Raw genomic sequence first — 25,821 nt, 5'->3', positions numbered from 1 at the left:
GATTTTTCGCTTTGCTCAAAATCCGTTTTTTATCCTGAATATGTTTCACTTTATAGGTGTATAGTATTATATTCATAAGGTAAATTTATTCAATTCTTAGAGACATACGCATATACTTTTCACTTGCAATCACTCACAGACACTGGTACAGGAGAACCAGCTGGTGGAGTGGACCTGTAGAGAGACCAACTGGCCAAACATGAGTCTGGCCGAATGGGAGACATTTGAGAAACATCTGTGCGGTGATGAATATAATGTCGGAAAGCTTAGAGAGATCGAATCTCTGATAATGCCTTTGACTGACCCTACGGCATTGCAGGAGGTAAGTCATAATGACCTGTGAAATTAAAATTTATCATTATGTAAGGCTTTAATCTAACATTAATTTTTGCTAACATTTTGTTCTTATAGGCCTATATTAAGTCATGTTTTCCTGTTTATAGCTACTGGAATCGTTTTCAACATCGACCGCCCAAATTGTCGTGAAAGAATTAGAAATGACGGTGACGGTTCTCCACAAAATTCTCTACACTCTGCTCGGACGCGAAGCCGAGAGACGGAAACGCTCCGTCGTCGGAACCGTCGGCGATTACTTGGGCGAAATACCAGCGGGCGATTCGGAGGCGATCCAGGGAATCGAACGTGGGTTCACCGACACGAAGAATTTGCTACGCACCGTGTGAGTTTCACTGTCAATCATTTCAATATTCTAAACCGTTTGTTATAATCCGTTTACAAATCAGTTAAAAAATTTAAAGGCCACTCATGAATGGCAGAGACAAGGGACAATGACATTGCCCTATCGAGCAGGACAATGCCCTAGAGACTGACCATATTTTATACTGTATGATCAGCGGCCGAGCCTCCTCTCCATTCAAGCTAGGACCAGGGAGGGCCAGGCCGTGGCTGATGTTGACTTAGCAGATAGACCTATAGGCTCCCCCCCAGCCTTAGCTCACAAGGATGGTAAGGTTGCAGACACTAACGGCATTAACGAGTCTGAGCGGGACTCGAACCCACGTCTGGCAAACACCAGACAGAGACGTTACCAATCAGGCCACAACAACCCTTATGGAATGAAGTGTGATCTTGATAAGAGGATGAGAGCAGATACAGGTTTAGTAAGAGAACTCATTATATTCTTTTTAGTTCAGTGGCCACTTTCCTCTTGGTCAGGGTAGAAGAGAGACTATAGCTATGGTAAGCAGCTCTTCTAGGAGAAGGACACTCCAAAATCAAACCATTGTTCTCTAGTCTTGGGTAGTGCCATAGCTTCTGTACCATGGTCTTCCACTGTCTTGGGTTAGAGTTCTCTTGCTTGAGGGTACACTTGGGCATACTATTCTATCTAATTTCTCTTCCTCTTGTTTTGTTAAAATATATATAGTTTATGTAGGAATTATTTAAATGTTACTGTCCTTAAAATATTTATTTTTTCCTTTTTTCGTATCCTTACTGGGCTCTTTTCCCTGTTGGGGCCCCTGGTCTTATAGCATTCTGCTTTTCCAACTAGGGTTGTAGCTTAGCAATTAATAATAATAATAATAATAATAATAATAATAATAATAATAATAATAATATTAGTGCAGCAGATTATGAAGACTTTAGACTTTAGATTAGAAATGGGAATAATCTGTTTTATTTCAAAAGTTGTCCCCCTAATATTTACCGGTTCATATGTATCCATATTTAGTACTACTAGTGTACTAGTGTCTAATCTAACTTATTAATTTATGCATATTTTATTACTTTTTTTCCTTTCCTCACTGGGCTATTTTCCTTGTTGGGACTCCTGGGCTTATAGCATCCTGCTTTTCCAAGTAGGGTTGTGGCTTAGCAAGTAATGATAATAATAGAAATATCTTATTTTTTGTAAAGAAATTGAGGATAGACATATACAGTATATATATATATATATATATATATATATATATATATATATATATATATATATATATATATATATATATATATATATATATATATATATATATATATATATATATATATATAAAAAGGTACAATTAAATACTATATCCTACTTTCTTGTTACACAGAAAAAGTAAAAAGTTTCAATTTGATAAAAAAAGAGAGTATGATAATAAATGTATCTTTGTTAATTACAACAAGTCTTAAGAGCTTCCGTCAACCATCTATAGATAAAAAGAAAGAAAAACAAACAGAATAAATAAAAAGAAATTAAAACGAAAGAAAATAAATGTACAAATTTGAAATCCAAAACACGAGTACATGAGGAGCCGTTCTAAAGATAAAGAGTTAACAATAAAATAGAAGACTGAAATTGTTGTTCCAGAGAATATAGACTTTCTGTAACTATGAAGTCAAGACTTTGTTTTGTGTTTTTTTCAATTAAAACGAAAATTAAGTGCATATTAAATACAAAAATGGAGGAAAACCTGTACAAAATTATTGTAAGTTAGACTTCAGTTTAATTACTTTGATATTCTCGAGTTATCGCCAAATAAATAAACATTTAATATTTTTCCAACTGTATCTACCATTGTGTTTATTGTTGATCATTGATTTTTCAACTATTGAAACCTATTTTTTCCCCAATTATTGACTGACTTACTTTTCGTTTAGTTTAGATTAACTAATTTCGGTACTATATTATGATTGAAATTCTCTATGCTCAATATATAGCTATTGTTGGTCATAAGTAGTAAGGTTGGCCAGGGCACCAGCCACCCGCTGAGATACTACCGCTGGAGAGTTATTGGGTTCTTTGACTGGCCAGACAGCACTATATTGGATCCCGGTTTCATTGTAGTGAATTACATGGCAATGTAACCTAGGAAAAAAACTACTGTTTTTAATAGAAAAAATTACGCTCTCTTCGAAAATGACACTTGTTCCCGTCGCAAATTAATAGTTTCAGAAATAAATATACATCTATATCCTCCAATAATGGGGGACCCCCAGTGGGAACTCGGGGTTTTGGGTGGGGAAAACATACTGGGGAATCGATATATAAACGTAAAACAAGCCTTTTCTTCTCAATACATTACCTTCTTGAAATTATAATAACCGGAGGAAAATGCAAAACAGTATATCTGGATAAACTTTGGAGGCGCCGTTACAAAGATTGTGTCATGAAAAAATAGTAACCAGTGCTGCCAACGTCCGATGTAGATCAAATGTTATTTTGTGACCTGTCATACTACTAGGCTAGGTTAGGTGGCTTTGTTAGGTTCTGTGCCCTTTTTGTACATTTTACAGTGAACCCTCGTTTATCGCGGTAGATAGGTTCCAGTCGCGGCCGCGATAGGTGAAAATCCGCGAAGTAGTGACACCATATTTACCTATTTATTCAACATGTATATTCAGACTTTTAAAACCTTCCCTTGTACGTAGTACTGTTAACAAACTACCCTTTAATGTACAGAACATTTAATGCATGTACTACAGTACCCTAAACTAAAACAGGCACAAATAGTAAAGGTGATTTTATATCATGCATTTCCTAAACATGCTAAAAAGCACGATAAAAAATGGCAACCAATGTTTTGTTTACATTTATCTCTGATCATAATGTAGAAACAAACTGGAGGTAGAGCTTTGCTTATTACCCAGACATATTTCCCATACTTTTCCCTTAGAACTACATCACATCTTCCTACTTTAGATATATATATATATATATATATATATATATATATATATATATATATATATATATATATATATGTGTGTGTGTGTTTGTATATATATATATATATATATATATATATATATATATATATATATTTATATGTATACACATATACATACCTACATATATACATAAATACATGCATACATATATATATATATATTACTGTATATATATGGGTTATGGAAAAAATCCGCGAAGTGGTGAATCCGCGATGGTCGAACCGCGAAGTAGCGAGGGTTCACTGTATATATTGAGTAAAACTTATATGGAGAAATTATTTAATATATGGAAATATCTATTATTACTATCTTTAGTAATGTCAACGTGCCGTTGGTAACTCTGGTTCACATACGTCAACGTTGGTAACACTGTGTATTATTGGTAACGTTGCTAATGTTATCGTTCGTTCGTAAGAGAAGTGACTCCGTGCATCTCAAAGTTATCCGAATTGATTCGATCTGTTTGTTTCCGATTGAAATGACCATCAAATTCGCTTAATTCATGTTATTTACTATAGGAAAACAATTATATTTTGTTTCCCCAGTATGTTTTCCCCATCCAAAACCCCGAGTTCCCACTGGGGGTCCCCGATATAGATGTATATATATTTCTGAAACTATTCATTTGCGACGGAAACGAGTGTCATTTTTTAAGAGATCGTAATTTTTTCTATAAGAAACAGTAGTTTTTTTCCTAGGTTACATTGCCATGTAATTCACTACAAAAATACCTGGATCCCGTCTCTGTAATTGTTCAGTGGCCACTTTCCTCTTTGTAAGGTTAGAAGAGACTCTTTAGCTATGGTAAGCAGCTCTTCTAGGAGAAGGACACTCCAAAATCAAACCATTATTCTCTAGTCTTGGGTAGTGCCATAGCCTCTGTACCATGGCCGGTATTATTGTAGTGTATTACAGGGTATTGTAACCTAGGAAAAAAAACTTCACTGGGCTATTTTCCCTGTTGGGGCCCTTGGGCGTACAGTATAGCATCCTGCATTTCCAACTAGGGTTGTAGCTTAGCAAGTAATAATGATGATGATGAATTAGAATGGAAGAGCAATGAGAAAGGAGATTACTTTTTTATTTGAGAGCAAAATTAGATACGAAGGACGTAATATGGATAGAGAAGGGAAAAAAAGACAATCATACGTATAGGGTGTATAGATATATTTATATTTAGAAAATAAGAACTATTAAAGGGATTTTGACGTAGGAAAAATCTATATTTGGGCCCGAGCCATGTCGTCCTGATGCAAGTTTCTTCCGGCTGCTTCCTACTGTATAATACTTCTGCGAATGATATTACAAGAGAATTACCGTCATTTATCACGGGGTTCTAACCCCCGGAACGACTATCCGAAGATATCGTGTATAATCGGGGACGTATCCTATGATAACCATAGATATCTGCACACCAAACAGACTTAACCCAGTCTAGGAATCTAAGGAGGAGGATAGGTGAGGAGCCGTTTACTGCACAGGATACCATACTCCTCAGTTCTGGATGTATAGTGGATTTGTTGTCTCTCCATGAAAATTCATTTAATCATTAGTAAATTGATTAATTTAGTTTTTGGCTCTTGTAGGACTACATGCTAATTGGTTGGGAAATAAACCTTGCATGTGTACGGCAATTGTACGTACAGACGACTCTAGGTTTTATAACATTTGTAGTTGGTGGTATTGTTCTTGCCTCACACCCGAGAATTTTAGACTTTGATTTGATTTTTTTTTTCTATGTTATTGATGTTAATGCGTGTTCATTTCCAATATTAGTATACAGTAGACCTAGTGTTGTAATTATTATTTATTATTAATTATTATTATTATTATTGTTATTATTATTATTGTTATTATTATTATTATTATTATTATTATTATTATTATTATTATTTTATGCAAAGATATAACAGCATTTAGACGAGCAGAGAGCTACATCTATCGAATCATTGTGAAAACAAAGTAAATAGTGATTTGCAAAAACCGTTCAACATTTTCTTATTTTGCAAAATATGTAATGTCAGTCTAAATCTAGTCATTACATTTTGCTCAAGAGCAAAAGATTCTATATTGTTTAAAGAATTTTTGAAAACTGAGATATGGTAAATATGTTTAAAGGTACGAGCTTGAATCTTCAAATAATCAAGTACAGTAAAGACCTTGAAATATAATCATTGTTTTTCTGTATGAAATTAGCTTTTTATGTAATCAAGAACTTTGCATTATCATCTTAACAGTACACGGATCTGCGTCACTCTAGCCCAAAGTAGTCTGGCCGAACTGGAAAGGGAAAATGCCCTCCATTCAGATGTAATATCTCAAGACTTGGTTGTCCTGTTACGAGGGCAACCGGTAGTTGTCTTATCTGGTAAGATGTGATTGTTGTTTTTTGTAAAATCCATTAAAATATTTTGTATATGGCTTAAGATGGTTGCATAAAGAAAGCCCTGATGGGTGCATAAAGAAGGCCCTGATGGTTGCATAAAGAAGGCCCTGATGGTTGCATAAAGAAGGCCCTGATGGTTGCATAAACAAGGCCCTGATGGTTGCATAAACAAGGCCCTGATGGTTGCATAAAGAAGGTCTTCAACTTTCTAACATTCAACTAGAAACATTCAGATACAAACAAATTGAACTGAAATCATGAATCTCGGATATATAAAAAATTCATAATGATATACTCTGATAAAACAATATTATATGATTTGATGCTGTAAGCAAGACCTTTGCAACATGAAATGGGAATATTAGTTGACTTTTGCCACTGAAATTCGTAAGCATGAGTTAGATAAAGCTTACTGTAGACCAAAGTTTAACAAAGTTCGACTTACGAACAGCTTCTGTGAATCTATTAGATTTTAAAGTCAAGGACTTTCTCTATTTCTTAATATCTTAAGGATTATATAAATTCTTATAAGGAAATTAATATGCAAATTATATTCTTGCAGATGTGGTTGCATCCATTTTAGACACGGCGCTGCAAATTCTGCACGTCGTGAAGTCTCCGTGGCAGCTTCAAGACCTTCGCTTTAGTGACCATCTGTCCAAAATATTATTCCAAGTGATCCCAAGTAACGTGTAAGAATATCCACCGATTCAGTATTATTTTGTTGAATTTATTAATGAAATTTTGTCCTTATACAGTAATGATAAAAAAGTTAAATAAACCGTAGATGGAATAAAAATGTTTTCCTTTACTATTTTAAATTTGATATGTCTTTGAAATTCTCCATGCTCTGTATAGAAAGGTTGAAAAAGCATTCAGTTGAAAGCGATGAAATGCTTTTTCAACCTTTCTATACAGAGCATGGAGAATTTCAAAGACACATCCAATTTAATATAGAAATGGAATTTTTACGAACACGTTTTCTTTTACAGTTATGATGGTGTGCTATCAGTCATGGAAATGCTGGAAAGCCCCACAATAGAGGTTCCGGGTCCTGTACCGCAACTCCTGGGGTTACTGAGCGCAGTGAACGACATTATTCTTCGAATCCAGAGTAAGTTCGACGAGAAATGTACGAAGATGGAGATTTCTAGATTTCAGACATTGAGAAGTTTGAGTTTTTTAAGTTACGTTAATTTGAATTACCATTTGCATCTCATTAAATGGATCTGGCTAATATAAAAAGGGTAAATATGTCTGTTACAAAACCATTGGTTTATAAATGTCTTAGGGATATAATGGCCCTAATGGAAACATCTGTGACTCGCAATCCCTTTATTGAAAGTTTGAGTCCCGCTCGCTGCCAGATAGTTTTCACTAGTGACCAGAATCTTACTGTCCTAGTGAGCTATGATTGGCATCTAGGTGGACCTTCCATGGTCCCAGCATGGTTGAAAATGCCTTCTCTAATCATTGATTTTAAAAGCTTGACAAATTATTCCTGTACTGCATAAAATCTGTTGTTTCTCATTTAAAACTGTCCCTTTGTGAACATTTTTACGTACTACATCTGATGAAGAAAATTTTACACCAAAGTAAACGGTGTCCCTTTGTGAAAATTTTTACGTACCACATCTGATGAAGAAAATTTTACATCAAAGTGAATGGTGATAAAGTGAAGAAACCAAACTAATATTGGTCATTCATAATGCTGAACCTTTAATTTCACTTGCGTTTTTATAGAACATTTAGAACTATTTTCTATAGAAATTCTATTGGAACTTTACTTTGCATTAAATGCATTGATAGAAAAAACGTTTGTACACCATTGATAAGTATTTGTATTTCATTTTGCCATCCTTTGACCAAAGTTCATTATTTTATTTCAGGTAGGAGTTCCTTGCAGGAATGGTTCGAGGAAGAGCTTCCCTATACTTACAGCCTTTTTCAGAAAAGCTTAGATGTCGTGCCTCGAATCCTGGCTATTCCCTACCTGTGGACTTTGAATGGAGTACCAGAGGTACGTTTAGAATTCATTGATATACAGTATGGAGGGGAGAATCGCACTGACCGAGTCATAGAAAGCTAATGCAAAATTAGGCTATTAAAAGTCTACTTATGAAGTATTCAACCTTTATAGACGAGTGACTCGTCTAACCAATTCACAAGTCACCTTCAAAGTGAGGTCGTCTTTCTTGAAATGTATGATCTTTAACATTTGGAAATAATATTTTGTATTATTATCCATGTCCAGGTTCCTCAAATAAACTGCTTATCCTCTGCAGGATGCTTACGCCTTGCTGGTCAACGAGACGCACGATTGGATGATGTATCCCTGCGGGCCAATAACTCTAACCAAATTTTATCCCTCTTCCGATGTTTACAATCTGCCGGAGTCTTGGGCCGATCTAGAGGACATTAAGGAAAGCGTCAAGAGATACGAAGAGTTTTTGTGCGAGAATGGCACAAGGATTTCTCAAGAAGTGTCTACTTTTGATCCGAAGCTATCGCAAAGCATGCGGGATCTGGTAAGTTAGCCTTGGCAACTGTAGGAGTTGTTTCATGCTATCCTAATTTGGTTAGTAGGGACTTTCATACCTCCCAAGGTTGTGTCTCCTATTAAAAGTATATTATGTATAGAAACAAATCACAAATTTTTTAATCAACTTGTATTTTTTACCTTCGCCAACAAATTTGGAAGGAGCCTATGTTTAACCCCATGTTTGTGTGTTTATTTGTGTGTGTTTGTTTGTGAACAGCTTGCCACAATCTTAACCGTAGAGATATGAAATTTGCAGGGATTAATTGTTATGTAAAAATTTGCAAATGAATAAATTTTGGAAGGTCAAGGTCAAGGTCAAGGTCAAGCAAAATGTCCAATTCACATGATGAATCATAAGTTTGGACATCGTTGTCACAGAGATTTTAAACTTGGTTCATATTTGACTATGAAAATCCATACCAATTAATACATGTTAAGGTCAAAGGTCAAGGTCAAGAAATAAGCTGCCACGGCAGAGGTCTGCGCTCTACTGAGTGCCCCTCTAGTTCCTAATGACACAAACCTGATTCCTTTAAGATACCACCCCAGAAGTCTTGGGTTAAAGCCCAAAGCGAAGGTAGTTCTACTTGTCGGGTGAGTGGAGCCGCCTTACCACCCGGCAGGTAGCTGTTTTTACCTCGTTAAGAACTTCGATGAGGTCTCAGGTTTTTTATAATTAGGAATAATACAAACTGATTAAAAGATACGCTTTCTTGGCTCAACCTGTGTCGCTCCGTGAAATGCTCCTTAAAGCACCATTTCAAAGGTATAAATACTGCTAACTTACTTTTTACTTTTATGTCTTAGTGCAATTGCTTGGTTTTCCCCCCTATTTATACTTTACTTGGCCACTGAATGGTCTCACAGGTACTAGCCCTGGACTGTACAGCCCAAATTGATAAAAGCAATCCAATATTTTATCGTAATGTTTTCCGTTTTCCTTCACGGTCCAAAGGTCGAGAACATGGTTCCTGGACGCATCAACGTAAGCGACTCGATGCATCTAGCGAAGAACGTCTTTTCTGCATTGATCCAGGTCGATCCTAAGTTCGTGGATGAGACGACGCACGTGGCCTTCGCATTCATGGAAGAGATGCGTAAATCTTTTTCTGCTCCCTCTCTAAATGAGAGTCAAATTTACAGGTATGCCTCAAGTTGTCTAATGTCCTTCAGTATGTCTGTTTTCATCTATGCTGATACAGTATTATTTCTAATGCATGTTGATCCTTTCCTATAGTGTTATTTTCAAAGGGAATGTCTGATCCTTATCATTAAATTTTAAATGTAATATGCTTGAAATAGCTCAGATGCTTGTACAGTCATCCACTTACGAAAAGATCTTTTGGCCTTCACAAACATCTGTAAAATTCTTGGCATTATTATAGAAAGGAGAATATCAGTTCATCTATAAGTATTTTCTTTAATCAGGATACATGATTTATTATACAATATCTGATTCACTCTTCCGAACAGTGTCATGGCAGGTACGGTGGAAGGGACCCTGCGCTGGTTTGACAAGTTCCCCAGCACCCAGTCACTGTATTCGCAGATCCAGTTCTTCATGTACCACGCGGAAGCCACGGGACGGGCCATCATCGAACTCTTAAATGGTATGGAGAGATAAAGAGAATGTTTGTATAAGAAGAACTAGTAAACTTTGGTATCTGTTGTACACCAATATGCAATAAGTATAAATGTACATTATATGGTAAGCAGATAAGGAAATGATAGAGCAAACAGTTTTGGACTTTAGTTACCTCATCTATCTATTCAACTTGACTGGTTGTAAGAACTGCAGTCTTTCGTTGCAGTGCTAAATATTTGGATCTGTAGAATGTGTCTCGTCAAAGGTCGCTAGACTACCATTAGAATAGAGACAGGATTAAACCTATAGTTTTATATTTAAAAGATCACTGTACTGTTTTTTTTTTCTGATTTGGCAAAGTTCATTATAAAGCAAGTGTTTCCTGTTGAATTTGTCTCATAGAATATCACAGTTGTTGCATGGATTTTCTCTTTTATGATAGGACCACCATCCTTGATAAAGTTTGTAGGTTTACCTGAAGACAGCCTACCAGTGGTACTCCTGCAGAAGGATCCTAAAGGCACCGCTGACTTTCTCCTACAGGAACTGACGGAGTTTATCGTTTCATCCGTCACGGTAAGACCTTGCTTTGGTCGTAGTTTGAAAGTGTCCTTGTAGATGCTGTAGTTTCTGGTAGCCTGGTTAGTCTGTTTAATATATTTCATATATGTTTAATAGGAATTGTTCCCACACAGAATACAAACCTTATGTTCTTTACATAGGAAAACTCAGCGCAAGCTGGCATACACCTATTAAACCTTTAATGAGGTGTAAACAACTGTTTCGATTGTTACCAGTGGTAGCGGGGAGGAGCAAACCCCCTCCCCTGCTCACTCGTAACTTCTTCACTTTGATCTGAGCCGTAGTAGAAGACGGACATCTATCCATGTTCCCAACTGGCTGGCAAAAATTTAAATCTTCCTTTTTTCTTTGCAGATTGCTGTGCGAGTGTACTGAGGGTGCATGACATGGGAGGTTACTTAGGTGAGGTGGGCTGCTCCTGTGGTCCTTTCATGTTCCGGGAGGACATGGACCCTCCCTGTCATTGCCCTTCATGCAGAAGACACTCCTGCACAGAGTGTAGAGAGTGGCCATCCTCCCAGTAGGAGCAGTATGGTAGGAGGAGGAAGTAGTAGTCTTAAGAGGGATTCTTTGCCTTTAGGGTCTTCCTCTAGGTCGAAGAAATTCCGACTTCTTTCTCCTACTCCTGGTACCCTCCTCTCTGACTGCTCGATCGGTCAACACCAGTGAGCGGTCGAGTGAGAGTGATGGCCGTTTGACTCTCGGTCAACCTTTGGGTTTAGTTATTAACATTCCCCTATGATTGCCAACGTTAGATTTCCTGTCTCAAAGATGAAAAGCAATTAGTCACAGAGACTCGAGACTTATGTCTCGACCGCCATCTTAGATGAGATGTCACTTGTCATATGTTGAGTAACTACCACCAAGCCAATATTAGTGTAAGAAGAATGATGAAATGGCCTTCTATCTCTATTTTCTTTCTCTTGCTTGAGGCGAAGCAGTCACAGCATTATTTGCTGGTTTGGACGGTGGATGCAGCTAAACAACTTCTTTTAACAAAGGGGAGGTGACCAAATATATTATTATTATTATTACTACTACTAGCAAAGCTATTACCCTAGTTTGAAAAGCAGGATGCTATAAGCCCTAAGGCCCCAACAAGGAAAAATAGCCCTGTAAGGAAAGGAAATAAGGAATTAAATAAATCACAAGAGAAGTATTGAACAATTAAAATAAAACACTTTAAGAACAGTACCAACATTATAATAGAAATTTCATACATAAACTATAAAGAGAGACATGTCAGCCTGTTCAACTTGTAAACTTTCTGACATCATATCTTTCACACGGACATATGTTTTTCCTTGACTGTCTACCAGTCCCCGGTAGGGAAATAGCCTAACACGTGCCACATCTCCATGCCTAGGTCGTTGGGAGGTTTATGGAAGTCATCGCTATCACTTGTACACAGGACCAAATGGGTTGGTGTTCCAGGAAAGTAAACCAGTCAATTGGTTATAAGAACATCCAATATCCTTAGGATGAGTCTTCTATTTCTATTAAACGACTAAAGTACATATCTGTTGAGGACCAAATCACAGCGTTTTAAAATTAATTTGTATTTATAACTAATCCAAAGAAAGTTTTTTATCTCAAGACTCTTTGCTCAAGGAATTTTGCTTAAAGAACCAACGTATGCATGGCGTATGTCGTTTGCCTCGGACCTTTGCAGTTGTGACGTGATGAAGAGCTTAACGAGAGGTATAATGGACCTATCTGTTTACCGCAGTCTACCCACAATCTTGGTAAAAAGAAAACGGAAGGAGTAAATCCGGTTTATTCAGATGAAAATGGATATTAGAGGGTACCTAGACTAAGTTATGATCAAGTTGGACAAAAGAAAGTATAAAGAAGTAAGAGGGAAGCAAACTCTTCACATAGCCTATTGCTTTTTTGTTCATTTTCTCAAAAACAGAGTCCTTCAAGTTACATTTCCTGCCCCTACCATTAAGCAAGTCCTAGGCTCAAAGTCAAAGTAGATACTGAGTCTGCTTTATCCACTACCTGCATTCGGCTTAATCCCCAACTTGGCAGTAACTCCCAATGCCTCTTTGTAAATCTTAACAGCTGAGTTTCCAACTATGCTGAAATAATACTCCTAAAGGATTCTGGTTTCTATAGTTAGGAAAAATACTAATTACTTTTTAAAATTTTTTATTTTTTAAAGATTATCAAACATCCTTCAAAATGAAGCATTCCCTTTTCTAATGCTTGTTTTTTCATTGATCCGTTTGTTCCCGTTTATACGTATTCTATATATTTTACGTATGCACAGTATGTATGGGAACTGCTTATTCCTAAGTATCATAACTGTGATTAAAAATAAATGCTGATTATTCTCGGGATTATTCAGAGCTTCAAGTAAACCGGCAAGGTACAAAGCACACCAAGATTATGCAAGCAGTATTGCTAATTATTGTTTGCTTTGATTAAATGAAATAAAAGGAAACTGACCTCATTTTGTTAAACTTATTAAATTCTATGTAATTGAAAGTTTCTTCTCTTACAGGGAGGTCTTCCCATGGATTGGATGGTCGTCGGCAACTCCACGTGCGAAAGGAGTGCCAATCGGAGTTCCCTTGTGGCCCTCGCCTGTTATCTCTCTACCCATCCAGAGCCCCCTAATCTGCAGTCACCGCTAGCAGGCACCCTGGTCAATGCCCTGGTAATAATCTGTTATATTCAGCCTTTGTAATACTGGTCAACAATATTAGGTTTGTCCAGTGTTTAATGAGATGTCTGGGACATAATGATGGATATTATTATTATTATTATTATTATTATTATTATTATTACTAGCTAAGCTACAACCCTAGTTGGAAAAGCAGGATGATATAAGCCCAGGGGCTCCAACAAGGAAATTAGCCCAGTGAGGAAAAGAAACAAGGAAAATAGAATAATTTAAGAACAGTAATAACATTAAAATGAATATTTCCTATATAAACTATAAAAACTTTTGCAAAACAAGAGCAAGAGAAATAAGATAGAATAGTGTGCCCGAGTGTACCCTCAAGCAAGAGAATTAGATATTTATTTGGTAGTTTTATATTATCATGCTGTTCACAGTATATGTATTAGCTTGTGGGGAAGTCTTTAAAAGGAATGATGATACATTTTTATAGTATAAATTACAGAATACAGTAAGTCATCAGTTTACAACAGTTTCGACTTGCAACTTTTCGTGGATAAAACACAGTTTCCTTCTCTTGCAACTTTTCGTGGATAAAACACAGTTTCCTTGAAATATTTTTGTTGTTGTTTCATTATACTCTATCATTTTATATTATTGTCCTCTATTTCAGTCCCATGTCATCAAGTGTGTTTTTGTCATAGATTTTGATTATACTATTGCATTAGCATGAGTGAGTGGCCGTAGTGCATACGCACAGTAATGTAGGGTACTGTATTTAGGTGTGTTCTGACTTGTATGAAAACTCTTGTTAAAACACACCATAGGAACTTACTGTATCGTCTTTGTAACCCGAGGGACCTACTTTGTACGTAAAACACACGTACGTTTTAAAAATTTTGCTTCCGGTCAGTTTGTATTGGACTCAACTTTCAAATGATACCTTTAGCTAATAACAATAATCACAAATTTTGTATTGGATGCTTTGATTGCCAGTCATCCTTATTCCAGCTCATACATTTACAAACAAAGTATATTATACAAACAGAGATTTGGAGAAGTACAAGAGGAAGGCCAAGGTTTGGGTGGATGAATGGAGTGAAGAAAGCTCTGGGTGATAGGAGGATAGATGTGAGAGAGGCAAAAGAGCGTGCTAGAAATAGGAATGAATGGCGAGCGATTGTGACTCAGTTCCGGTAGGCCATGCTGCTTCCTCCGGTCGCCTTGGATGACCGCGGAGGTAGCAGCAGTAGGGGATTCAGCGTTATGAAGCTTCATCTGTGGTGGATAACAGGGGAGGGTGGGCTGTGGCACCCTAGCAGTACCAGCTGAACTCGGTTGAGTCCCTTGTCAGGCTGGGAGGAACAGAGGAAAGGTCCCCTTTTTGTTTCATTTGTTTGATGTTGGCTACCCCTCAAAATTGGGGGAAGTGCCTTAGTATGAAATGATGTTGCCAAAGAAGTATATCTCTGATAAACAATCCAAGTATCCAAATTTTTCCAGACCTCCTTCCAGCAGGGCAACCTGGCAGTCCCCCGAGTGCAACTGAAGGACTTGGTGTCTACTGGGGAGCAACTCATCAACACTGTTGCCAGATTTGATCCAGAAAACATAACGGAGTTTGCCAGTTTGCGGCAGCTGTGGCTGGCGATTGTTAACGAGTCCAGGGCCTTTTATGAAGGTCTTGAGAAGCTTCAGCAAAACTGGTGGGTTTTTGGAATGTTATAATAAGAACTTAGGCCATTAGAGTCGACCATGTGCATAGTCACAAACGGCCGTTTGAATATGTCAATGAAAAGTTTTATATTTAACTCGCTGTTATAAGCGTTTATAGTTCATCTTAGATTTATATCAATTTTTAAAAATGGAAGTAATTTATATAATTGCGAATCATTTTTTACAACAGCAAGTTTAAGAATGTAAAATATCATCATTCTAATCTGAATGATAAATTGAAGTTTGTTATGAAAAAATGTTATTAAAGATTTCATCATATTTAAAAAGGTGTAAGAGATTTATTTAGTATATTCTCTGCGCCCTGAAAATTAATGATTCCCATATATACAGTATTGTATTTAATTGCAATTTATGCCTTTTATTACAGAAAAAGATTATGAAAAAAAAATTAATATTTTTTTCTTTCTAGAACTGATTTAGTTTTACTGTTTAGTAATTTTTAAAACATCTTTTTGTTAAATATTTTTTATTGACAATTTTGAAAATCTATATGACATGTTAACTTAAATTAACCCTTTCAGTTTCACCCCTCCGCATATAAATTTATCACTCAAACCCTAGTCCCCTTGTTTCAGGAACCTTTTACATAATTTATAGCACAAAATCTATTATTGCTAAGAATATAAAAGTTGTATCATCATACAGCTGAATAAATTTCCTTTCTATTGATGTATAGATTTACATAATTTGTATAAATTTTATGATCATAAATATAGAAAAATACTAGAAATGAGTAATCAGATTTCAGACTTCTGCTAATGAAGATGGTCAACATTTGACTCAATTCTGCAGACCAAGCTCCCCATTTTTCATATGTTGACCATGAATGAATACTGTATAGTAATGACAATAATAACCAGAATCGCAATCTTGATCCAGATCACCTCCAAAACGATTTAGACGAAAACCAAAAAGATAGATAATTAGGAGAAGACATATTTGAATTCATCTGATATAAAGAACGGAAAAACAAAGAAATGTCTTCAGCTACTGTATAGCTAAAAATATAAATTTAATGTGTTCTTCTGGAGCATGATACCTATCCGTTGTTAAAATCTTTTGAAAATCAGACAAGAGGTTTGGAAGCAATTCTAACAGACAAGCAAACAGATAAATAAATAACTAAACGTAGGACGTTTTATAATGGGAGTTATTTATGTCATATTGGGCATAAAGGAAACAGAATCCTGGGAGCTATACACATCAAGGGTTAAACTGGAAATATAGTTTGTTCTTTATAGATATATCAGTATAAAGTAAAAGGATTTTCAAATTCATGTATTTTATGGTAACCAAAGGAAAATGCCTTGTCTTGATATCACTCGTAGAATTTTAAGCAGTAACGTTAACACTCGCTCAATATTTCAGGCTGTTCATGACGCTAGACTCTGCAGTATCGCAGAACGAGCCATTGCTTGAGGTCCTAACTGACGTGGAAGTCATCGTCTCGTGGTTAAAAGACCAAATTCCTCAAAATATTGGTATGTGTCATAAATACTACTTTTCTCTTAGTGTACAGTATATCGTTTCCAACACTTTCATTCAAAGAGAAGGTGCTTTTTAACATAGCACTAAGCTAAAATAATACATACAGTACTATAAAGGTAATTATGAATTCTTATTTATTTCATAGGGAAAGAACTTAATTAGTTCCGTACAGTATATTGTTTCCTACACTTACATTCAAAGAGAATATCCCATCTGACATAATAGTAAGCTACCAGAATACATACTATAAAGGTAATCATGAATGCATATTTATCTTTTAGAAAAAGATCCTTTAAGTAGTTCCGTTGAAGATCGGAAGTTATTTTCGTCCACAGAAACTATGCTTTCGAATCTACCGCCATCTGTAAAGCAGTTCCACGATATTCTCAACTCTTCGTGGATCGACCTTCTGGACGGACTCCACTTCAACTTCTACAGCAACACAGCGGCACTGCTGAACACCAGTCTGGCCGATGTTTGCTTGCAGAATTCTAGCTTGCGAGAGCCGGGAGGCGACTCTACTCGGTTCAAGGATGCCGTGAATGAAACGTGTTATGTTTTGTCGTCGTTCAGTACCCAGGATTTGAACGAATGGCTTCCGTACGATCAACTGATCAAGGATATGGTATGTGATACAATTACTACAAGTTGTGGAATGATCGGTGCTGATTTTGGTATGCGATCTCAAAGTTGTGCTTTTGCTTTGGCATGCGATTTTACCTGATAGTAGCGATCTCACTTCACAGCGAAGCAAGAATTGGTAGATTTTCTAAAAAAAAATATATACTGAGAATAATCATCTTACTTACTTACTTACTCCGGTGGTACTTAGGCCACATTTTGACCTATGACCGCTCGTGATAGGATTCTCCACGCTTCTCTATCCTCTATCCTGTGCCTGATGGAACCATTCATTTGGGTTTCCCCCAGAGATTCTTACATCCTTCTCCAAGCATCTTCTCCAATATTTTCTTGGTCATCCTACATGTCTTCTTCCAGCAATTCAGCCAAGAATATCCTCTCTGGAGCTCTATCCTCATCCATACGAGCCGTGTGTCCTGCCCATTGGCCGGTCCCAAGCCTGGGTAATTGGAGAGGGTTGAGCGTGGGGTTAACACCCCCACCTCGGAAAACCTTTATTGTTATGGAAACTCACAATAGGGAATAATTATCTGAGAAATAATAATCAATCACAGATGTTAGTATGCACAGGTCAATATTACAGCTTGCCAGTACATACGGAGCTTGATGTTTTTATTTTTTTCGCGAGCGAAGCAAGCGCATCATCAAGCAAGAACCATTAGATTTTCTTTTCTTGTTTTTTTTTTCTTTTCTTGTTTTTTTTTTCTTACCCGTTAAAAATATTGAGAATGCATTCCAAAGCAAAAGAATAATTTCTGAGATCACGCCATAAATGAGATCGCATAATAAAAGAGCACCAAATGATCTTTCTAATCAGGTACTGTACATTAGTTGAATCGGTAGAATTTCAAACTTAGCGAATTTTTTTATGTTGAACAGGCAGACATGTCTTTTTATAGTTTACGAAAGATCTATTTTAATGTTGTTACAGTAGTACGTAAAATATTTTATATTTTTACTCATTACTTCTCTTGTAGTTTATTTTTTTCTCATTGGGCTATTTTCCCTGTTGGAGCCCTTGGGCTTATAGCATCCTGCTTTTCCAACTAGGGATGTAGCTTAGCTAGTAATAATTCTTCTTCTTTGTCTGCATCTTTTCCCACTTCTATGTGGGGTCGATGTTTCTGACCAGCTTTCTCCATCTACCTCTGTCCCACACTTCATCACTGGTTAATCCCTTTGATTGAAGGTCATCCTTGATACAGTCCATTCACCTTCGCTTTGGTCTCCCTCTCCTTCTCGTTCCCTTTACCTCCATTTCCATAACCATCCCAATATAGCTAGTAATAATAATGATAAGAATAATAAGAGTATATTATTCGTTACTTGCACTGTATAAGCAATCGCAAGCTCTCCATTTTCTTTACCTTTTGAATTATCAAAGAATGTAGACGAACTTGATCGCGCTGAAATTTGTTTTTAGTATTTGTTGGTTATCCTTTACAGGTGTATCAAACTAACCAAGATACATTAACAATCAACCCTTTTGCCCCCAGGCTATTTGGAAATTTCCAACCCTTAACCCCCAGGGGGTTATTTTTTTTCCCAGCACATTTTGCAGTATATTGTTTTTAAATTGCTCTAACAACCTTAATATTTGTCATAGAGAGGTCAGGTTGGTCTCATTCTCTTGGAAAATGCCTGAACTTTCTCAAAAAATTATCAAAAATATAAAAAAAACGTACCAGTACGTCCTTTGGGGGTAAAAGGGTTAACTGGCTTAAACTTTAATTCTTTTCTCCTAGACCAACAGCAGCAGGACCTTTTCAAGCAAGGATACTTTTTCGTACGTGAAGGATACAGTGTCCAGTTTGCGAAACTTAGTCGAGGAAGCACTCGACGTCATTTCCTCCAACTCCGAAGGTGCCGACCTAAGCACTAACACTCTCCCGTTGCCGTCTTATCTTCAGAAGGAACAGTGGATGGAACTAGGGAGAAGAATTTCATCGAGGGGATATAATACGTACGTATTATTAAAAATCACTTGCATGTTGACTTTACCTTTATTATTTGTAAAGTAATGAAAGACTGAATGGGAAATGTCTTAGACAGGATAATTAAATCAAGAGATTTGAGGTGTCTTGGTCATTTAGCAAGACAGGCAAACCAGTTGAGTAAACCTTGATATTTTTAAAAAGCCATAAGAACTGGTTTTGATATTCGATTTCAAAAGGAATTGTTGCCTTAGTGTAGAATTTTAGTTTACTTTTAGTTATGATTATTGTTAAGATCATCAAGAACTTTTTAGAAACAAAATCAAAGGGTTATCAGCAATAATTTCCAAAGTACAATATAAGGTAATAGATAGAGAAACGTATCTGTTAATAAATGGTCATAATAAGATGTTGGTCTAGCTGAGATGACATTTTTATTTACTTTGCTATAAAGAAAATATTACATATAAAGATATCTAGATTTTTCATAGTACATATACAAAACTGCAGTAAATTAAAAGGAATTTTGACGTAGGAAAAATTTATTTTGGGCTCGAGCCATGTCGTCCTGATGTTCCCTCCAGCAACTTTCTACTGTATAATATTTCTGCAATTGATATTATAAGAGAATTACCGTTTTAACCCCCGGAACGACTACCTGAAGATATCTGTTATACAGCACAGTATATCCAAGACAGTACAAATTGGAATTCAACATTTTTCTTTTCTTTTCCAGCACCTTTTCGGAGAGCCTTGACGTAAGCGAAGTTTTTCTGGGATGGGCCTTGGGAGAGAACATCGTGATGAAATCTCATATGCTTAGAATGATCACATTACATCAGACCGTTTTGAAACGCCTCCTCGGTAAAGATCGACGATACGAGTCTCTCGTCCCTCGAGATGTTACCGTCTTTCTGTGAATTCCTGTATAATACGAATTATCAAAGTGAAAATTTCAAGTCTAGATACTTTCCCTGGACACAGATCTTATATTCATTCTTTCATTTCCTTCTTTTAACAGCCCCGAATTTCCTGGGAATGCTGGAGGACGCCCCAACTCTTCGGAACATCACGGAAACGATAACCTCGTATTTTCCGAGAGCCTTGAAGGATCTTGCTGGCATGATCTCTCAAAGGCCTGAAGAGGTTTGGTCCATTCATTTTTTATTAGTTTCATTCTGTTTTTATATCTAGAGATTATATAGCACAGCTATAAAGGATTCTCAACAGAATTTGCTATTTGTCACAAACGAAAATCTGAATCCTAAGTTATAATCTTTTGAAGGGTAAGAATCTAATGATTATGAAAATATTGATCATATTTTTCATTAAAAATATGATGGATGAAGATTAGAGATTTAAATGATGAGAAGGAAAAACAATATCAGATATAGTTTCTAACAAAACAGTCTTTTCCAGATCATCTTTGGAGACAGGATTTTGAATTTGCGATAACATCTGTATTACTTTCGATACAGTTCCTCCTTCATGTGATAATCCAGGATAATTTACTTGATTATTGTTATGTTTAGGTGGGAAAATTAATCGAAATCTGGCAAGCGAACGTAACGGCAGGTAATGTCGACTGGAACAACGTTTGCCAGATGGACTTGAAGATTATGGGGCATAACTTCCAGGAAACCATTACACGACTGTGCGAGATCAGCTCGAGCGACGTGGTCAGAGACATCGGTAGCTTCTTCAAGGTTGATTTATTCCAGGTAAGGATATTTGTTATTATTTTTTTTTTATTATGGCTTTTAGTCTTTAGAACTAAAGACTTTCCTTTGATTTTTGTTCATTGTCCCTGTAGGGGGAAGCACCGACAGTGCACCTCACACAAAGAACTGTTGGTATCACTATTTATTATCATTATGATCATCATCATCAAAGCTACAACCCTAATTGTAAAAGGATGTTACAAGCACATGGGTTCCAACAGGGAAAAATAGCCCAGTGAGGAAAGAAAATAAGGAAATAAATAAACCACAAGAGCAGTAATGAACAATTAAAATAAAATATTTAAAGAACAGTAACATTGAAATAGATCTTTTATATATAACCTTCAAAAAAAGACATGTCGGCCTGCTCAACATGATAACATTCGCTGCAAGTTTGAACTTTTAAAGTTCTACCAATTCAACTAACTCATTAGGAAGATCATTCCACAACTTGGTCACAGCTGGAATATAACCTCTATTACAAAAGGAGTTTCTCTTTGGTCCCTAGCTGTCCCCACCTATATAACCTTCTGCCTTACTTCAATTCCTGCTTCCATTTTTCTAGACTTTTACCTCGTACAACTGCAGAGCTTCCCCTCAGTTGCCCTTTGGCACTGAATACCATATGGCTGAAATTCCATAATTAATTTGTCAATTAGGTGTAATGTTAAATGTTAAGACGTCTCCTCGTTAATGTACATTGCCCGCTTCATTAGTAATTAGCGAATGCATATTTCGTCGATGATTACAGCATGACATTCTATAAGGTCACAACATAAGTGTAACTCGCTTAATTACTTGATATCATTCCACATTTTGGCATCACTTCGAATCAAGTACCGCACGTATCTGGTGAAAGTAGTTTGTTGGGACAGGTGTAAACTTTCCTATTACTTGTCAAATGGATTTTCTTTATGGGGAAGTTATTGTTTAGTTTGGCCTGAAATACGATAGGAAGATACTTTTATGATTTACGAATGTTATTCAGTGTTACCGTGCCAGGAGTGAAGCCGGTTGGGAAGTAAACACAGGGTTGGGATTTAGTCTTGGGTCAAGTTAAGAATACGGCAGTCTAAGGGGGTTGCAAGGGGACATAGACCCCTATTAGGTAAGTAGGTAAGTATTTGGCTCCTAGGTTAGATTAGTTGAGGTACCCTAAGTTAGGTGGTGTTTTTGTGTTTATATCCATTTTAAAATGTATTTTTTTTAGTCATAACTTATGGAATTCTACACACGGTCCATCCCGAACTACAAAGGCTCCCTTTTCTCTCCAGGATCCCTTTACAGCAGGAATCAGAGAAACTCTTGAGAACAATCTAAAAGACTGGTTTGAGCTGCAAGAGCAGTTACTTACTGGAACATTTCTGCAAAAGTTTTCTGATCCTGGCGTTTACTTGGGCCTCGAAATGTGGCGAGCCGTCCCAGACGTAGTGTTTAATGTTTCATCTGATACGATGTGGAGCAACAGGTTGGTGGGTTACATTGTCTGTTCAATTCTCTTTACATGAAGGAAAGGATTTCGGTAAACCTTTGTAATGTTCCATATCTAGATATGATTGAAGAGGTTATATATTGTTAAAAAGAAAGGATTTTGTTAAACTTTTGCAACATTCCATATCTAAAATATGTTTGAAGAGGTTATTTTTTGTTAAAAAGAAAGGATTTTGTTAAACTTTTGCAACATTCCATATCTAAAATATGATTGAAGAGGTTATTTATTGTTAAAAAGAAAGGATTTTGTTAAACTTTTGCAACGTTCCATATCTATGTATGATTGAAGGATTTGGTTTTCGTTAAAGACTGAACATACTTTACTGTACTACAGCTTGTGTTTAATTCTACCTTTGCGTTTGCAGCACGATGATTCTTGCAAGACTTCTTGAACCAATAGTCTTGTTCAGCCAGACACCAGGAGGAGAAGCCACCAAGGAATTCCTCATCAAGCTAGATCAGACGCTTCGAAGCGTCCGACTGACATTGGCTCTCGCGCAGGGAGGCGATATATGGAAGGCGTTGAGAGGAGTGAGTATTTTTATAGTTTTATGGTTATGTAATGAAGATTACTTTTGATACAGTTAAGGTAAAGAGGTTGAAAATTCTTCATTAAAGAGTGATATTAGATAATTATCTCATTTTGTAATTATTGTTTTATGCTAAATTTTTTAAAAATTTGTTTTCATCAGCACAACCATTGCATGGATTTTTCTAGTAAAGAAGTCAGGAATACTTTGTCTCCTTCTGTTTTGTTTCTCTTCAAGATCTTTTTAGTTTGATAAACTTCCTACCTGTTACAAATTTCCCTGAAAACTGTTTTTTTTTTTTTCCTTTTCTTTCAGGCATACGTAGATAAGCCAGTAGTGAACGAATTCTTCGACGTGATACAAGTTTTACCGCAGTTCCTGCTGGAGTACATGGATTTCTTCGGGAACTACTCTCTGGTTAATATCTCGAGTGAGGAGGGCCATGCCCTCTGAGCAGGGAAGCTTAGAAAATGATATATCTATGAAAATATAAAGTTCTTAAATTCTGTACCTTATAGATCTGCTGTACAGTATTCCTTTTTTGTGATCATCTAAATTGAGATTTTTGTGGCTATCCCAGTTCTAAGAAATGAAAACATCTCTTGCAATTTTGAATTAACTCTTTCATTACTTGCTCTTTCAGATATCCCAAGCCATGTTCTTCAGGAGCGACACTTTCTGTAACTTCCATCTGTTTCTCCTGGATGGCAACAGGGAATACCTGGCTAATAAATCTTCCGTCGTGCTGTTCGACGTCTTAGAATTCTTTTGCAACCACCAACATATGTCCTTGATTCTTCAGCAGCTCGTACCGAACTCTCCTGCCATTATTGCGGTAGGTACTTTCTCTTTGGAAGCCTGAGTTACTTTATTTCAGAATCAGATCATACATTTTTTTACCAAAGCTGGTAACACCGTTGTGTGTCTTTAAAAATTTTTTTTTACCAAAGCCGTTAACACCGTTGTGTGTCTTGAAATATGGTTGTCACTTTAAGAATCATATACATTCCTATTTCCAGCTTTTGCATATTGGGTTTCATATGTCGAAGACCTGAAATTCTAAGTATCGAGAAGTTAACGTAAGGTACATGCGCAATTCAAGTGTATTCATTTTGGTTTAGACTAATGTACCATTGTTCTCTTGTCTTGGATAGTGCCATAACCTCTGTTCTATGGTCTTTCACATACACTCTGGCACACTATTCTATCTTATTTCTCTTCCTCTTGTTTTCTTTTAAAGTTTGTATAGTTTATATATGAAAGATTTATTTTAATATTACTGTTCTTGAAATATTTTATTTTAGTTGTTAATTACTTCCCTTGTAGGTTCCTTATTCCCTTTCCCCACTAGGCTATTTTCCCTGTGGGAGCCCTCGGGCTTGTAGCATCCTGCTTTAACAACTAGGGTTGTAGCTTAGCGAATAATACTTGGAAATATATCTATTCACCGCAGAACATCACCATGGAACTAGACGCCGCCATGTTGGCAAATTTGCTCGACTACGTGGCCTGGGACCTCTTGTACATCGTTGAAGGCAACTTTTATGAGGGTCCCTTGCAGGTGCCAACCTGGGCGGAAGAGCCAGAATGGAGAAGAGTTTTCGAGAGGTTTCAAACTTTTCTAGCTTTGTAAGTAAATTAAAATAAAGTAATTATGATTTTGTCTTTTACTTTTTTCATTTGCATGAGATCTTTCATAGAAAAGTAGCTCTCAGTAAAAAGTTTAATGTATGTAGAAAATCCTAACATTAAGCATACTGTATTTTACCTGTATTACATATACCATTGGTAGAGATATTTGATAAGAAGTTTAGTAAGTGTTCCATTAATGAATGTCTAATTTTTAAGATTAGATCTCCAAACCCTGACTTAATAATTCCCTTCATGTCACTACCTGATGATTATGAGCCGTTTCTCGTTTGACAGGCCCCCCAAGGAGTTCATCATTCTTGCCGCTGGCTTGAGCTTGGACACAGTGAGGTCCACTCTGGGCGACCAGTACATAGTGCCCGCCGTGAGCGCCGCGTACCAGGTGTCGAAGTCCTTAACTAGCAACATCAATGGTGAGCTTATAAAGTGCAAGTTTATAACAGTGACTACTTAAGTAAACTTTCTTCTTCCTTAAATTGCCCATTCTGTGATTCCTATATTTCATATTCGTTATATTTTTCAATTGCTTCTATGCTTCAACTTTTTCTCTTCTATTCATTTATCCTGCCCTAATTTGTTTTTAACTTCCCATGCACATTAAAAATCATTCACCAGTTTCTACAATTTATTATAACACGGCTCACCCAACACTGTGTTGCCTTCGGGCGTTAGCCATTCAGTACTTCGTCAACAAGACATTATTTATATCCGTAAAGTTTACACGTAGTCTTGAGTTCTTTCTCTCACGTCTCTGTAGAGGTACTAAATAGATTTGAAGACACTTTTTTTTTTCTCTTCTTTATGACCCACTTTTGCATAAATCTAGACAACCACCTGACAATGTATACTGAAAACCTCTTTGTATTTATCATTTGAATTTTGAAAACAATTTTATAAAGTACAGTACAACCTCATCACTTCCTGTTAGGATCTATCTCAGTTCTGTCATAAACTTTTCTAAGATTATAAAATTGCTTTCACAGTTTTCCTCCTAATTCTCAAAACTCAAATAATTGCTTGTGTGTAAACAATAGATTCTAGCCCTCTTCCTGGTTCAATCCAACATAGTTCTCTCCTTATCAATCTTTCAGCTTTCAATGGAGATCTTACTGTAAACATTTCTTGGTATACTAAAATTATCATAGTTTTATTCATATTCATTTTCAGTCATACATATCTGCTTTCTCTGCTCAAATCTTAAATCAGGTAATGTAATTTCTCTTTAAGAG

At 36.4% G+C, this 25,821-nt stretch overlaps 1 protein-coding gene across 4 annotated transcripts in view; it reads left to right on the top strand.

Annotated features, from left to right (window-relative positions):
* LOC137636604 (uncharacterized) overlaps positions 1–25,821 on the top strand; it is a 155,267-nt gene that overhangs the window by 31,563 nt on the left and 97,883 nt on the right. For all 4 annotated transcript variants that reach the window (XM_068369008.1, XM_068369007.1, XM_068369006.1 and 1 more), the window contains exons 14-37: positions 140–322; positions 444–679; positions 5,913–6,043; positions 6,624–6,753; positions 7,054–7,175; positions 7,951–8,081; positions 8,347–8,589; positions 9,559–9,746; positions 10,077–10,213; positions 10,631–10,764; positions 13,280–13,435; positions 14,903–15,105; positions 16,505–16,617; positions 16,960–17,249; positions 19,012–19,229; positions 19,937–20,064; positions 20,222–20,346; positions 20,733–20,921; positions 22,196–22,389; positions 22,778–22,943; positions 23,258–23,359; positions 23,586–23,777; positions 24,396–24,571; positions 24,869–25,005. In XM_068369008.1, the coding sequence (XP_068225109.1) occupies positions 140–322; positions 444–679; positions 5,913–6,043; positions 6,624–6,753; positions 7,054–7,175; positions 7,951–8,081; positions 8,347–8,589; positions 9,559–9,746; positions 10,077–10,213; positions 10,631–10,764; positions 13,280–13,435; positions 14,903–15,105; positions 16,505–16,617; positions 16,960–17,249; positions 19,012–19,229; positions 19,937–20,064; positions 20,222–20,346; positions 20,733–20,921; positions 22,196–22,389; positions 22,778–22,943; positions 23,258–23,359; positions 23,586–23,777; positions 24,396–24,571; positions 24,869–25,005 (4,024 nt within the window). The remainder of the gene's footprint in view (positions 1–139; positions 323–443; positions 680–5,912; positions 6,044–6,623; positions 6,754–7,053; positions 7,176–7,950; positions 8,082–8,346; positions 8,590–9,558; positions 9,747–10,076; positions 10,214–10,630; positions 10,765–13,279; positions 13,436–14,902; positions 15,106–16,504; positions 16,618–16,959; positions 17,250–19,011; positions 19,230–19,936; positions 20,065–20,221; positions 20,347–20,732; positions 20,922–22,195; positions 22,390–22,777; positions 22,944–23,257; positions 23,360–23,585; positions 23,778–24,395; positions 24,572–24,868; positions 25,006–25,821) is intronic.

The sequence above is a fragment of the Palaemon carinicauda genome, unplaced genomic scaffold, assembly GCF_036898095.1.
Source record: "Palaemon carinicauda isolate YSFRI2023 unplaced genomic scaffold, ASM3689809v2 scaffold34, whole genome shotgun sequence".
NCBI classification, from domain to species: Eukaryota; Metazoa; Arthropoda; class Malacostraca; order Decapoda; family Palaemonidae; genus Palaemon; species Palaemon carinicauda.
The sequence above is the reverse complement of the archived record's forward strand: the minus strand, read 5'-3'. Positions and strand labels throughout refer to the sequence as shown.